At 33.7% G+C, this 14,091-nt stretch overlaps 1 protein-coding gene across 1 annotated transcript in view; it reads left to right on the forward strand.

The window, feature by feature from the left end:
• Window positions 1–278: 278 nt before the first annotated feature.
• LOC145037151 (cyclin-dependent kinase C-2 C-like) overlaps window positions 279–14,091 on the forward strand; it is a 31,596-nt gene continuing 17,783 nt past the window's right edge. Inside the window, exon 1 of the mRNA XM_078985742.1 lies at window positions 279–1,223. Within this exon, the coding sequence (XP_078841868.1) occupies window positions 768–1,223 (456 nt within the window). The 5' untranslated portion in view covers window positions 279–767. The remainder of the gene's footprint in view (window positions 1,224–14,091) is intronic.

Below are 14,091 nucleotides of genomic sequence, written 5' to 3' on the forward strand. Positions count from 1 at the left end.
TTTTCTCCACTTTCTTCATTTAATGAAACTCGGGACTAATTTTTTTTATTTTCTTCTCATTTCCACTCATTTCTTTTTCTTTCTTCTGTTAAGTTGAACTAAGGAAATTCGAGATTCTGTAACTTTATAATTTATATAGCAACTTCGTGTTTCTTTTTAACTTTTATATAAAAAAAAAAAATCATATTTTTAGTTATATTATATAATTAAAAAAATTATAGTTGATATTTACAGAATTTTATATCATTTTTCAAAGTTGTTGAGTTGTTGGCAGTCGTTCAATTATGAGCATGCAACCGCCACTGTCGTCTCTCCCATACATCTGAAGCAACCGAAACCAATCGCCATTGAAACTCAGCTTCCCCATCTCTACACCTAATGAACACGACCAATTTGGACCCACAAATGTCGCCCCTTTACTTAATCTTTCTCCTTCCCCGCGCTTTTCGCCATTTCCAAATTCCAAAAAACTCTGATTCACTCAATTTCAATCGGAATTGGAAGAGAGAAAGGGGGAATCAACCACCTGCAATTCCATCTTCTTTTTCCCAAAAATTGGGCCTGATTCGTTTTGTTGTTGTCTCAATTCTCTGAAAAAATTCTCCCTTCGTTTTGTGCCCTAATTTCTACCCTCCGTCGTGGAGGGGTGATTGATTTCCCCCCTTCTCGAATTTCAAACCCTTTTCTTCTGCCAAGGTTCATCTGCTTCTCCCCGAAATCTGTCGACTTTGTTTGATGGGTTTTGGGGAGTCACATTAAATCTTAAAATGGGTTGCATCAATTCAAAGCACGTTGCAAGGTCTTGTAAATCCCCAATTCGCGATCATTCATTGCTCATTCACGATGATGATCGTTCTTCGGCTTCTTCGTCTTCCACAAACTCGTCTGATTCGTTAACATTGCAGAAGTCTAATAATCATTATAATTATAATCATGGGTTTGAGCCATTGGAGAAGATCAAAGAGGAAACAGAAGATGATAAAACCAGTGTCGGATCTGTTAGTGTTCGCGACAATATTCAGAAAAATGGTGATGAATCTTTGAATACACGTTCGTGTAGTAAGTTTTCAAAAAAATTTGGGTTGAGTAGCATTAGGTTTGGAAGATCGGCGGCTGGTGAACAGGTTGCCGCCGGTTGGCCTGCTTGGCTTAGTGCTGTTGCCGGTGATGCCATTGAAGGTTGGGTGCCATTGAAATCCGAGAACTTTGAGAAGTTGGATAAGGTAATACTGTTTTTAACTGCTTATAATTCCGATATTAATTTGAATGCCGCTGTTTAACCTTACATAAACTTTAACAAATTCTTGAAATTTAAAATGTAAGATAGCATGAGACTGAAATATTCTAAGATTTTGATTATTTAAAGAATTAAAAGATAATATATTATTGAGTTATTTAAAATATAAGATATAAAAAATATTTAACTTTTATCTATTATCATAATATACTTTACATATTACTTAAAATTAAATTTAAAAAATGATATAATTAGAATTTTCTTTTAATAGCAAATCTAATATAAACATAAAGTATTTTTAAATCCACTTATATCTAAATCGAGACTTAAACCATCAACCTTAAAAAAAAAAATACATGTGATACCATTGGTTCATAAGCTCTTTGATCGATAATTAGAATACTTATTTTTATTTTATCTTCAGTAACAACTAATACTAAACTTACTATCAAAAACTAGGTTTATTTGTACAAATTTTTTTGAAAGTCTTCGCTTTTAATAAGAAAAAAATTCAAAATAAGAAATGAAAAACTTTGTTCAAATAGCTTTTGTGAACTTTTAGCTTTGGTTTTTATGTAATTTCACGTCTTTGAAAGTTAAAAGGTACCTTCGACGAAACCTTTTGTACAAATAAAAGCTACAATTGGTAACCATCGGCCACCTACTATTTCTTCTAAACAAGTCCAAAATAAAATAATTCACTTTTTCTAAACATATATTTTGTTGAAGTATCTACATTATTAAAAATAGTAATCACATTAGAAATTATATATCCTAGCCTAGAAAACCAAAATTGTTGACTCTCATACGGAACAAAGATCGAAAATATTGGAAAAAAACAAATTTTCACAACCATTGATGAAGGATTTCTCATAAACTTAAGGATTAGTAATATTTTTAGAAATCGAATAAATTCGAACTAGTACATATCCTAGGGAGGTAATTAGAAAGAGAAAGAAGACGAGTTCTTTCTTTTATTACGTAGGAGTCATGTAATATGAAGTCTCAAGCTCAGTTTTGAATGAGAGAAATAAGTGAGGAATTTCACTTTCAATTTAACTCTTCCATTTTATTCGTTGCTTTTCTTTTTGTTACTTCGAAAGTAGTTGCTTAGTTTCAGCCACTCGTATTTTCAGTGCTCCTTTTTTATTTATCATCAAACGAATTCTGAAAATCCTAGTTATTCTTAGCATGGTATCGTAAAACCAACATGAAACATATGCGTGCATATTTGTCCATAGATCAAATCTTGTTATAATAATTGTTGGAGACTCAAATGATGGATATGCAAGCATGATAACTTAAATGTTGTTATATCTCCCTGAATATGAAAACTTTTGTTTGTATCGTCTTATTTGGACTAGGCACAAAACTATTCTAATAATATCCAACCAAAATGGCCATTATGCTACCAACCAAAAATGGAATTGTTGTAGGAAATGGATTTTGAAATTTTGTTAACATTCTTTAAAAAGTTACCCTTAATAGTACAATTAAACAACACCATTTTTTTAGGGTTCTGTACGAAATATTTGAAGTACAAGAAATAAATACCATTTAGGTAATATTTTAAGAGGTGTTGTCAACGGATAAATCACCTCACCTAATTGGTGATGCTAGAACAATAGGTTCAAAAAATAAGAGAATTAAGCATACCCACCATAAAGACTTTATCCAATCCATAATTATGTACCTAAAAATACAAGATTTTTGTTACCGACCAACCACGAGGAGAAGCAAATTCAATGAGTAGGTTAACCACTAAAGTTGATAAGGCCATGGGGTACGGCTATTTTTTCACGCGTAAGAATCATATGTGAAGCCTAGGTGGAGAAGATGTTCACTAGTGAACACCGCCCCCAATAGGAGTAATGGTGGTGTGGATTGAAGCCAATTACGGGTTCTCACACCCAATCAAAACCGTTTCTTTCTATCTCTCTCTTCTTTCTCTGTATCTCTCTCTCTTCTGTCTCACTCTTGTTCACTAGTTGTTCACTAGTGAACACCACCCCCATCAATAGTAAATGAGTTGTAAAGATGTAAAGATGATAATATGGAATGTCTCTCACGCGTGTTGATACCCCATAGCTTAAAGTAGCCATTCATTTGAAAATGACTAATTGGAAAGCAAGAGTCATGTTTTTAATCATTTAAACTAATACATGAACCGTCGTTTGGTCCGTATATCAACCAAAATTTATACTAAAATATATCATGCATAGATTTTACGATGAATCCATTGACTCCATATAATTTTATTATTATATTACTTCCCCTTTACCATTTTATTCTTACATGGAATCATGGAGAATGGAATTTGGTTTTTGGTTATACAACTGGACATGTTGGATCATATGTCTATCTATATATCGGGACCAGATTAACCATCAAACCCGATATCTTTGGTAGTGGCGGTATCCTCTCATATGGACATGTTTTATTGGAACGAATAAAATAAAATTGCCGTTCAGATTTATCACCGGCTTTGCTCTTGAAAATCGGTATGGTTTACTGCTTAGGGTTCAAATCTATCGTGTGTTTTGTTTATTAAATAAATTATTTAACGGATTGGTTTGGATTAGATGGTTTAATTACCATAACGAAGTGGAAGTGACTTCACTATCGTGCCTTACTAAGCCAAAAAAAAAATGGAATTAATATAAATGAGTCGAAGAAAGAAGAATATTCTTATGAAAATTATGTGTTAAAACCAAAGTGACTCTTGTTTCAAGCATTTGATTAATGTGTTGATAAGAGGGGTCATGGAGGAAACAGGTTCAAAAACATGATGTATTCTTTTTCCAAATTATGTTGTTGCATGAACCTTTCTACATGCAACAATTGTACTAGGGAGAAGAAATTTCCTAAAACAAAATGAAAACTTGTAGCTAACCAACTTTTAGGATAGAAATAATTGACTATTTTCATCTAGTAGCTATGCAACCCATGGAATTTAAGAAACAAAATGAGCATGAGTCATATTCTACAAAACGACATTCTTTCCAAGACACTATATGTTTTTAGCCGACTCAAATTCAAGACATTTAGGCCCTTAGGGGTTCTAAACAATGAGCACTTAGATCCCCAAAAACATAGTTTCTCTTCTAAAAATGACTTATCTAGTCAGGGAACTTATTAAATATTTACGTAAAATGGTGCCCAACGGGTCACAATTTAGCTACAAGTCGTTCATCTCTAACTAAAAACGTAAATCTTTGATCTCAAGAAGTTTGTGGTCTAGTGGATCTATAAAACTCACCAGGTTAAGCAATTTTGTTGAACCATACTAAAATACAAGCAAAAAAACCAAAATGGTCAACTCCTTAACATTTAAAAAATATATTTATAACTTCCCCGCAAGGACCTACCTCTAACCTAGAGTAGCTAGGTTGGAAAGTAAATGTAATTTTTATTCATATATAGGCTTCTTTTGTACGAAATTATCCATTTCAAATAAATGCATTCCTTGTGCCTAAAATATGATTAATCCATCATGGGCTACACAAGCATCTCTTAGTTTATTTACCGGATAAATTAATAATTCGGTGTTTTTAGCGCACCAAGCAAAACTTGTGGCTTCTTGGTCATGACTTGTTAAAGCTAAAGTTCCATTAAGGAGTGTTTCCACTTGCTAGAACATCCTCGTTGAAATATTAAGTTTTCATGAGCTGATGTTGAGCCATTGTCGAAGCATGAATACCTTTGTTTTTTTAGAAATTACTTATTTGGTGTAGAAAGTATCAAATTCGGGATCCTTTGTCGTGCGAATTTCCCAAGAAACGAATTCATAGGCTCGTAACTTTAAGGTCGGACGCCCGACTACTCTAAGATCATTCATAAATAAAACAGTTATTGGCAAATAAAGAAATATAACCAATACTTGTTTGAAAAAGTAACCACAAAGCGATTAAAGAAATATAACCACTGATTAAGTTTGGTGAACTTGAATTAGGTTAAAAGCACAAAATGTATTTACGTCAACAAAGTTTAGTATCACCATGAATAATGCATAGCAAAACAATACCAAAATACACCTGCAACTCCCATCACACAAAATAGGTTTGATTTATGGTTATGAAATCGATGAACCACAAAACCAGGTGCAAACAGACTAACCTAGTAGATAAATCACGAATACTTAAATAAAAAACGACAATTGGAACAAAAAAAATATTGGATTATAAGGTCGTAATTGAATAGATCAAACAACTTCCAACTGACATAACATGAAACCTATTAGTTTGAACACACTTTGGAGAGAAACAAAAGTTTACATACCTCCGCCTAATTTACACCAACGAGTAAATTCCCTTATCTTTAAGGATCTTACATTAATAACAAAAAAATGTTTTAAACCAGTAGAAACTTAGACATTTAAGAAATTACACCGGGTATCCCATGGAGTTACAATCCCCATCAACGAAAGAGCAAAAGGGCTAAACCAGCCTATAAAAACAAAACGGTCCCTCTGTTTTCATTTTTTACAAAAAATCTTAACAAGCCGTTTAAAATTGTGTTTGCTTGGTAAGATGTTGTTTGTTTTTTTTTCATAGGCAAAATGTATGTCGTCTATGGACCACATCTGCATACCTCAAGTTAGTAGAACTAAATTACTTTTTACTTTAATGACAATATGATAATTAGGCTAATTTTTAAATAATGTGTTGTAATATAAAAATATAATATGAATTAATGGATATATTTGATATTTATTGTATTTTGTAGTAGTTAAAATGATGAAATATTACAAAACAAAATGGCACTCAAACAAAAAGTATTAATGTTTGAAGAGGCTACAAACAAAAGGCATTCGAAAAAAATCTTTTTTTAGGCTAAAAGATGTTTAGAAACTTTAGTCCATAGACGTTCCAACCTTTTTAAGTATATGGTCTTCTAAAAAATAAATAGTTTGCAAAGGCTAATATTTATATGCTCTACACATCGTAAACAAAAGAAGCCAAAAAAATCTACAGACAAAAAATAAACACCACCTAAGTTGCTATCTCCTATTAAACTTGATTATTAATCTTGCTAGAGTTAATACTACCAGTCATAAATAACTAACTATTTTGTATGTGTTTAAAAAGTTAATGTTGTATTTTTTTAATATTTATAAAGGTAAGTAACTATAAATGTTCAAAATATGACTTGAGAGTGTGGTTACATTTCATCTTTCACCTTTCCCATGTCACAACGGCTTCAAAACCCAAGAAAACCCAAGTTTTACATGCCAAGTTGATAAAAGCTTCAACTTTTTTTTTGTTTGTTAAAACCATAATTTGTCAGATTACCTTCCGTTTTTAACCTATTATCCGATCATCAATCAACATCAATCGTCGTCAACAAGTTTTTTTTTTCTTCTGAAAAAAGAAGATATTCTAAAAACATATGGCTTTTGCCTAAAAAAAAGTTATGGCTTTTTCCAACCAAGTGTGTAAAACTTGGGATTTTTTTGGTATTTGTCATTTCTTTCGTGAAAAAGATTTATATACACAAATGGTATTCATATATCTATAAAAAAAACTTATTTAATGTTTAAACATTTAAATATCATAATATAAGTATAAAATAAGTATTATATGTAATTCATATCTATAAAATACGTTTTTTATTTATTTTTATATGTAAAAATGGGTTTTTATGTATAAAAAAATACAGTTTTATGTATTTGTGTATGTATAAAAAACCGTATTATACATACAAATCTTATTTGTATACCTATATTTTAGAAAACATAAAATACATACAAAAGACGATTTTTATATATATATATATATATATATATATATATATATATATATATATATATATATATATATATATATATATATATATATATATCGAATAGGATTTATACATACACAAATTCATAAAAATACATTTTTTATACATAATACGCTTTTTTACATATAAAAATAAGTAAAATACATATTTTCCACATATAAAGTACATACAATACGTATTTTATACATATTTTATGATATTTATATGTTTAAACATTAAATAAGTTTTTTTTTGATATACAAATACCATTCGCGTATGTAAATCTGTTTGACGAAAGAAACGGAAAATACCAAAAAAGTCTCAAGTTTTACACACTTGGTTAGAAAAAATAAACCTAATTCTTCTTTTACATAAAACCCATAAGTTTTCTGAAAACCTTTCATTTTTTCTTTAAATAAGGATGATCAAATAATAGGTTAAAGATGGAAGGTCATCCGAAAAGTTGTGATTTTAACCAACGAAAAAAAAATATAGGACTTTTTCTAAATACACATGTAAAATTTGGGACTTTTATGGTATTTACCCTTAAATAAATGAGTAATAAACACAAAATTAATAAAAATAGAAGTATTTCATTAGTTAAAATTTAAAAATAAAAATTACATAAAAAATAAGAAACTATTATTAAAAATAACAATAATTAATATACTACATCACTCTGAATCGTCATCTAAATCGCCGCCTGAATCCTCGACGAACAAATCTGAATCATCAAACAAATTAATGTGCCAATCATCGACCACATATTTTATTTAGCCATGTGAATATGTTCCACCAATCAACGTGATGGATTTCGCAATCATGTACTTTGTAACATTCATAAAATTTCATAAAAATTTAAACTTTTCCAAACCAACCAAAAATCATAATTGTTTATATTATAGTTTTCAAAACATGTTTATCATCAGAGTTTTTCCCAAAATCCTAGAACATAACACGAGGAGGTGCACGATCACGCCTTCGCTTTTCCGTGATCCTCTGAGATACCTGAAACAGATTCCAAAAATGTAAGCCAAAAACTTAGTTGGTTTCCCCCAAAGTACCAAAATCGTAGAGCATAACATGAGGAGGTGCACGATCATGCCTTCACTTTTTCGTGATCCTCTGAGGTACCTGAAACATATCCCAAAAATGTAAGCTCAAAGCTTAGTGAGTTTCCCACAAAGTACCAACATAACACAAAACCAGAATAATACAATAAACAACATGCATATAGAGTCTTTAGTCTTACTAGAACGCCCCACCGGCCTGCAGTCTATGTGGTAGACATAAACACATAACCAGACAACAGACAAGCAGGCAGATCTTACAGATCACTAAGTATAGCATCATCCTATCTACCAGGATATAGATCTAACAGATCATAACAATACTCAATCATTCAATAATCAGGATAACAATCCAAAAGGATCGGCCTTGGTGCCTTCAACCCATCAAGTACAGTGAGGAACACTCATCTCTCAAGTAGTACAGACCTTATAAGGTCTAACTCCGAGTCTCAGCTCCCGACTCAAATGCAAAGGTCCATAAGAGAACTAAACTAAAGGTAAGAGCTTGCTTGCTAGAACATTGCTTCCTTCTTCCAACTTTCTTCTTCTTTTGCTCCAAAATACTACACTAGCTCACAAATGAGAGGGAATGATGATTAGCTTCACAGGGACCAATATGGGGGGTTTGAAGGCTGATAAAAGATCATCCATAGGGACTTAAGGAGATTAAATAGGTGCAAACCCCTAAAATTTAGGGTTTCTCATCCAATCGCCAACACACCGAGTTTCCCTCACCAACACGCCGTGTTGGTCCATAAAAATACGTGGCCCAAAAGCCCTCCACAACGCCGTGGTGAAGCTTCCAACATGTCGTGTTTCAATGGAAAAACGTGCTTAAAGGAAAAATTCTCATACTTGGGAATCGGGATGTTACATATTGCCTTTCTGTTTTCCATATATTGGGGCATACCAATAGCTACTCCTTTGAATACTAGCAAAATTTCGTTTTTATCATAGCGGCATATCGCTTTTTCCTTCATCTTCTAAAATCATATTATGTGTCACACCCCGAAACCGAAGGCGGAAATGTCTCAGGGCGGAGGTGACTTGATGTGAATATCATAACCAATGTACATATTAAGCGAAGTAAAACACAAAACATTACATTACATAGATTTCATTACATCAGGTGAAAAGTAAAGTAATACAAGTTTCATAGATACATAGATTAAACAAAAGAAAGATGTGACTTCCATTCGCTCCGTCTTCTGCAAAAGGACGCGGGGTACCTGTCTAAGTAGAACTTGAGAATACAAGCATTTTAAAAATCAGCATAAAGCTGATGAGTTCATAAGCGGTTTGTTTTTATGAAAATGTACAAGATTCCTTTTGGTTTCTGAAAATGTTACGACCCAAGAAAATCCCATATTTTCTTAAAAGTGAAGTTTAGTTGTTCTGTTATGTTACACTGTTCTAATTACAAACTGTGATTACCCCAGGAAAATCCTATATTTTCCTAATGTGAAAGATGTGTAATGTTATCGAATCTGAAAGTAACGTACAAGTATCTACCATACTTAAAGTGTGTGTGTGCGAAGTTTCCTGACAGTTTGATTACCTTTAAATGTACATTAGTTTTAAGACGTATATAAAACTAATAATTAAGTATAAAGTTTTCATAATCTTGATTGCGAGTTCCATAACCATACTACAGACTAGATTTGACTCGAGTCGGGGCCAATATCTCCTATGACTTTTGTCACCCTTGAACTTTTCGGTTCGGCTGTAGCTAGCAGCCAGGTGCGGGATAGTCAGTCCCGTATAGATCTATACACTCAAGTCACGCTCTCCCCTTTTCGGAGATTCTGGTTACGGGGGCGGTCCTCCACTTTCGTGCCTAGGAAGTGTTGCAAAGGACGTGTCTCCAATCTTAAGATTCATGAATTTAAAACTGAAATTATCGATACGGAAATCCTGTTCTATTGGTGCTTTACTCTCGTGTCAAGGGGGAGTACTAACTAGGACCTGACTAAGTTCCAATGATACTTGTCCTTCACACTCGTGTATAGGGGTGTTTTATTAAGGACAATACAAAAGTTCTATCTACTATCCTCCACTCGCGTATCTCTGTGGGGTGTTACCGAGGACAAAACAATATATTAAGTTTCTTGTTCAAAGTTTAAAGGTTATGTTTTTAACTATTATTATGAGGAAAACCATTTGTGAAAATATAAAATACGATAATTTATAACGTTTTTCACAAATTATATGATAATGAAATTTGCAAGTTCAAACGGTTATCTGATATGATTAACATTGTTAAAAACATATGTAGTATGAAACACAACACATATAAAATAAGTTTTGAATACAAGTATTACTTGTACTTTGCTTGTATTCCCCCCTGAAAACAATGAAAACCATTGAAAAAGGGTAGGGGTATGAACTCACCGGACGAGAAATGTGTCAACGAGGATGCTAAACGTCGGATCAAGGCTTGAAAACGTGCGAGGTTCCTATGTAATGTTAAATGATACACAAATGTCTCTAATTAGATAAAACACTAATCAGATGCGATTATACGCTCCAAGACGCGAAAACACTTCAAATTAAGTGTTTGGAGTGACCCGGGTGACGTTTGTGGACATGAATGACTAGGATATGGAGTTTACTCTTCAAGAGTAAACTATAGGGAGTGTTCACAGCCCTAAACACCACATTCCTATGAGTTTACGGCCGTAAACTCATGGTGGGGTGTTCTTATGTGCTAAATGGCCTTAAATCAAATTAGGGGTGTTGCTAGGTTTGGTTCTAGGGCATTATCAAGGAGTTAATTCAACCATATGGACTAATTGATGAGTTTACGGAAGTAAAATAAGTGTTTACGGCCGTAAACTCTCACCCACATCATTCTTAAGTGTTTTGAAGGTCAACGATTAATCACAATTGATTCTACTCAATTTTACAAGCCAAAGGGTGAGTTTAGGGCATCGTACAACCCATTTATAGGAGTTTACGGCCCAGGAACCCATTCTTGGGGGGTTTGCGGCCGTGAACTCCTTATGGAGTTGTTTTAATCAAGTTTAAGGTCCCTAACTTGTTTGTGGTTGCATCTAGACTTTATTCCAGGGCTTATGAGGTGTGTAAGTTGCATTTTAACACCCAAAAAGGAGTTTACTTCCCATGAAATGGTGTTTACGGCCCAAGCTTGTTCTTGGGCAGTAAACTCATGTTTAGTCCCCAAATGTTGAGTTTAAGGTGTCCTAAGTCCAATCCAATAAGCCCTTAAGCCATATCTAAGCTTCAATGGTGATTTGGAAGGGTTTTGAGGTTCAATAACATCACTTATATGTGTTCACGGCCCAAGAGTGTTCTAGGGCTGTAAACACATGTTTGAGGTCCTAAATCATGAATTGAACTCGAAATTGAAGGCTAAGAATGATGTACAAGAAGCTAGGATGATTACCTTGGTGTTTTGAAGCTTGAAAATGAATGATTTTTGGATCAAATTCTTGGATTGAGGAGAGAGGTTAGAGAGAGAGTGAAAAGGATCCAAATGAGTCTTAATTCACTTTAAATATGGTTTAAATTTGGGACACGGTGGAATTCTACCCGATACTGATGTTAACCGAGGCTTTTGGTCGCACCCGATTAAGTTGTCATCACCCGATATGGTCGAAACTAATATTTTCTAATCACTACTTTGGGATGTTTTCACATGTTTCCTACATTTTTGGATACTTACAAGGTCAAATAAAAGTCTTAACTTAATTGACCTAATCCAAAAACGAAATCGGTATAATTCGATTAAAACGAGTTTTACGGACGAAATGGGTTGCGGCGATGGTAAAACTTCGGGTTGTCACATTATGTAATATGATGCACATGTACATTATGATTTTCAACCTTACGACCTCATATGATCATGTCAGGCCTTGCAATACTTGCCAACGCCTTCTAAATACACCAAATGTTCACACCATGTCCTTCCTAGCTGCTTCTTGGTTCGTCTTAAACATTTTTTTTTTGTTGTTCAGAACATATTAACATCATGCGCCTTGCCAAAATAAATGACGTTGAATACCGGCAACTAGCCAAGAAGATTGATGTCCTTATTTATTCCTACGAAATCGAATAATGAATACAATATCCAAAGATCGTGGGACACGATTGCTTCTAGATTTACCGCCGGTTCTTTATGATGACGGTGTCATGTGTTGTTACACATTACCCACACCCAATCCATGCAATCGATTACCTAGCATTCCATGGAACCCATTATATTTGTGTATAAGGAAGAAAACCCATTATATTTTCAATGCTTTATGATATTTCTTTTTTAGAAAAACCAAAAAAAATCAATTATAACATTTACACTTTAATTACTTTTTTGCAATTTAGTCATAAAGGTTATGTTTCTTGTTCTTGAGGTTTAGTTCAGTCACGTCAATAATCTTCATAAATAAAAAATTCATCATTTTAATTTATATATAATATAAATAGTCATATTCACTTTCTTTTAGAACAGCGGGGATTTTATTAAAAAACTAGCAAGAAACTAGAAAAATAAACATTATAACAAATTACAAGCAATAAAAGGATTATGGAGCCAAGAAGACCACCATATCTTAGCTTTAGTACACCTATTAGAAATCCAAAAAAAACACTTTTCAACCACATCATCAAAAATAAAAGATTTCCTAGGCACCACCGTTCTAAAAATAGAATCATTCTGAAACTTTCAAACACACCATAAAGTTGTAAATATAACCGCCTGAAAAGCCTTTATTCTACCACCTCTCAAACCATACGACTGAGACCATATAAGAATAGAATCAACCGATAACTGAGAAGGAATTTGAACATCCCAACAAATAGCCACACGTGACCAAATATCCCTCAAATGAATGCACTCAGCAAATAAGTGATCAATAGACTCAACATTCATAGAACACATAGGGCACATAATCGAATTAAGCGTAATTCCACAAAGCGATAACCGTTCTCTAGTTGGAATACTATGCAACCGCAGCCTCCAAATGAAAAATATTTACTTTGATAGGCACCCAATTATTCCATGTAGTCTCACAACCACCTGTCCCCAACAAAGCACTATCAATAATAAATCTAGCCGACGAAACTAAAAATGAATCAGAAACATCAATAGACCAACCCAACCGATCAGGAAAGGAAGTAAGATGGAAATCACGCAACAACCCAGACAACTCTTCCCACTAGGTATGCTCAATACCACCCCTAGATAATCTTCTGAGAGAATCAACACTCTAACCAACCATTACCCTATTACGAAATAAAACTCTCCGATGAATATCTAGGGCATAAATTCTAGGGAAAGACACCGCAAGAGGTTGTTCACCTTTCCAAACATCATGCCAAAAAGAAGTGTTACTCCCATCTCCAACTCTAATCAGACAAAAAGACCTCAAATCCACCCCCCCCCCCCCCCCCCGATCTCTAAGATGCTTTAGCATCTTAATTATCCTGCTCCAAGGACATGTCCACCCTGTTTTCAACGACAAAGAGTAACAACCCCCATCAGTACCATGTAAAGCTTTCACAATCCTGACCCAAATCAAATATGGGTTATGGAAGAATCTTCACCACCAACGAAAAAGAAGAGCTCGATTGAAAGAAAACAAACTTCCAATTCCAATACCATCCTCTTTTTTATCAGCCAAAACTCTGTCCCAACAGACCCAATGCATACAAGTATCCTCTAAATCAGCACCCCAAAAACATATAGAACGAAGGCACTCCAAAGAATTAATAACACTAGACGGAACCATAAAACTGGCCACCAGATAACTCCCCAAACTTCCAAGAACCGACTTAGTCAATGTAAGACGACCTCTGATAGAAAGAGTCTTCGCTTTCCACCTAGATAATATAGAACGGAATTTATCCTGAATAGAAGACCACGCAGAAACTCTATCCATATTCTGACCAACCGGCACCCCTAAATGAACAAAAGGAAGTGAACCTAAAACACAACCCAAAGTAGCAGCAACAGACTCCACTTGAGCTAAAGGAACCCCTACTCCAATAAACTTGCTTTTTTGC

This window comes from Lactuca saligna, chromosome 3 (genome assembly GCF_052625555.1).
Source record: "Lactuca saligna cultivar CGN05327 chromosome 3, ASM5262555v1, whole genome shotgun sequence".
Taxonomy (NCBI): Eukaryota; Viridiplantae; Streptophyta; class Magnoliopsida; order Asterales; family Asteraceae; genus Lactuca; species Lactuca saligna.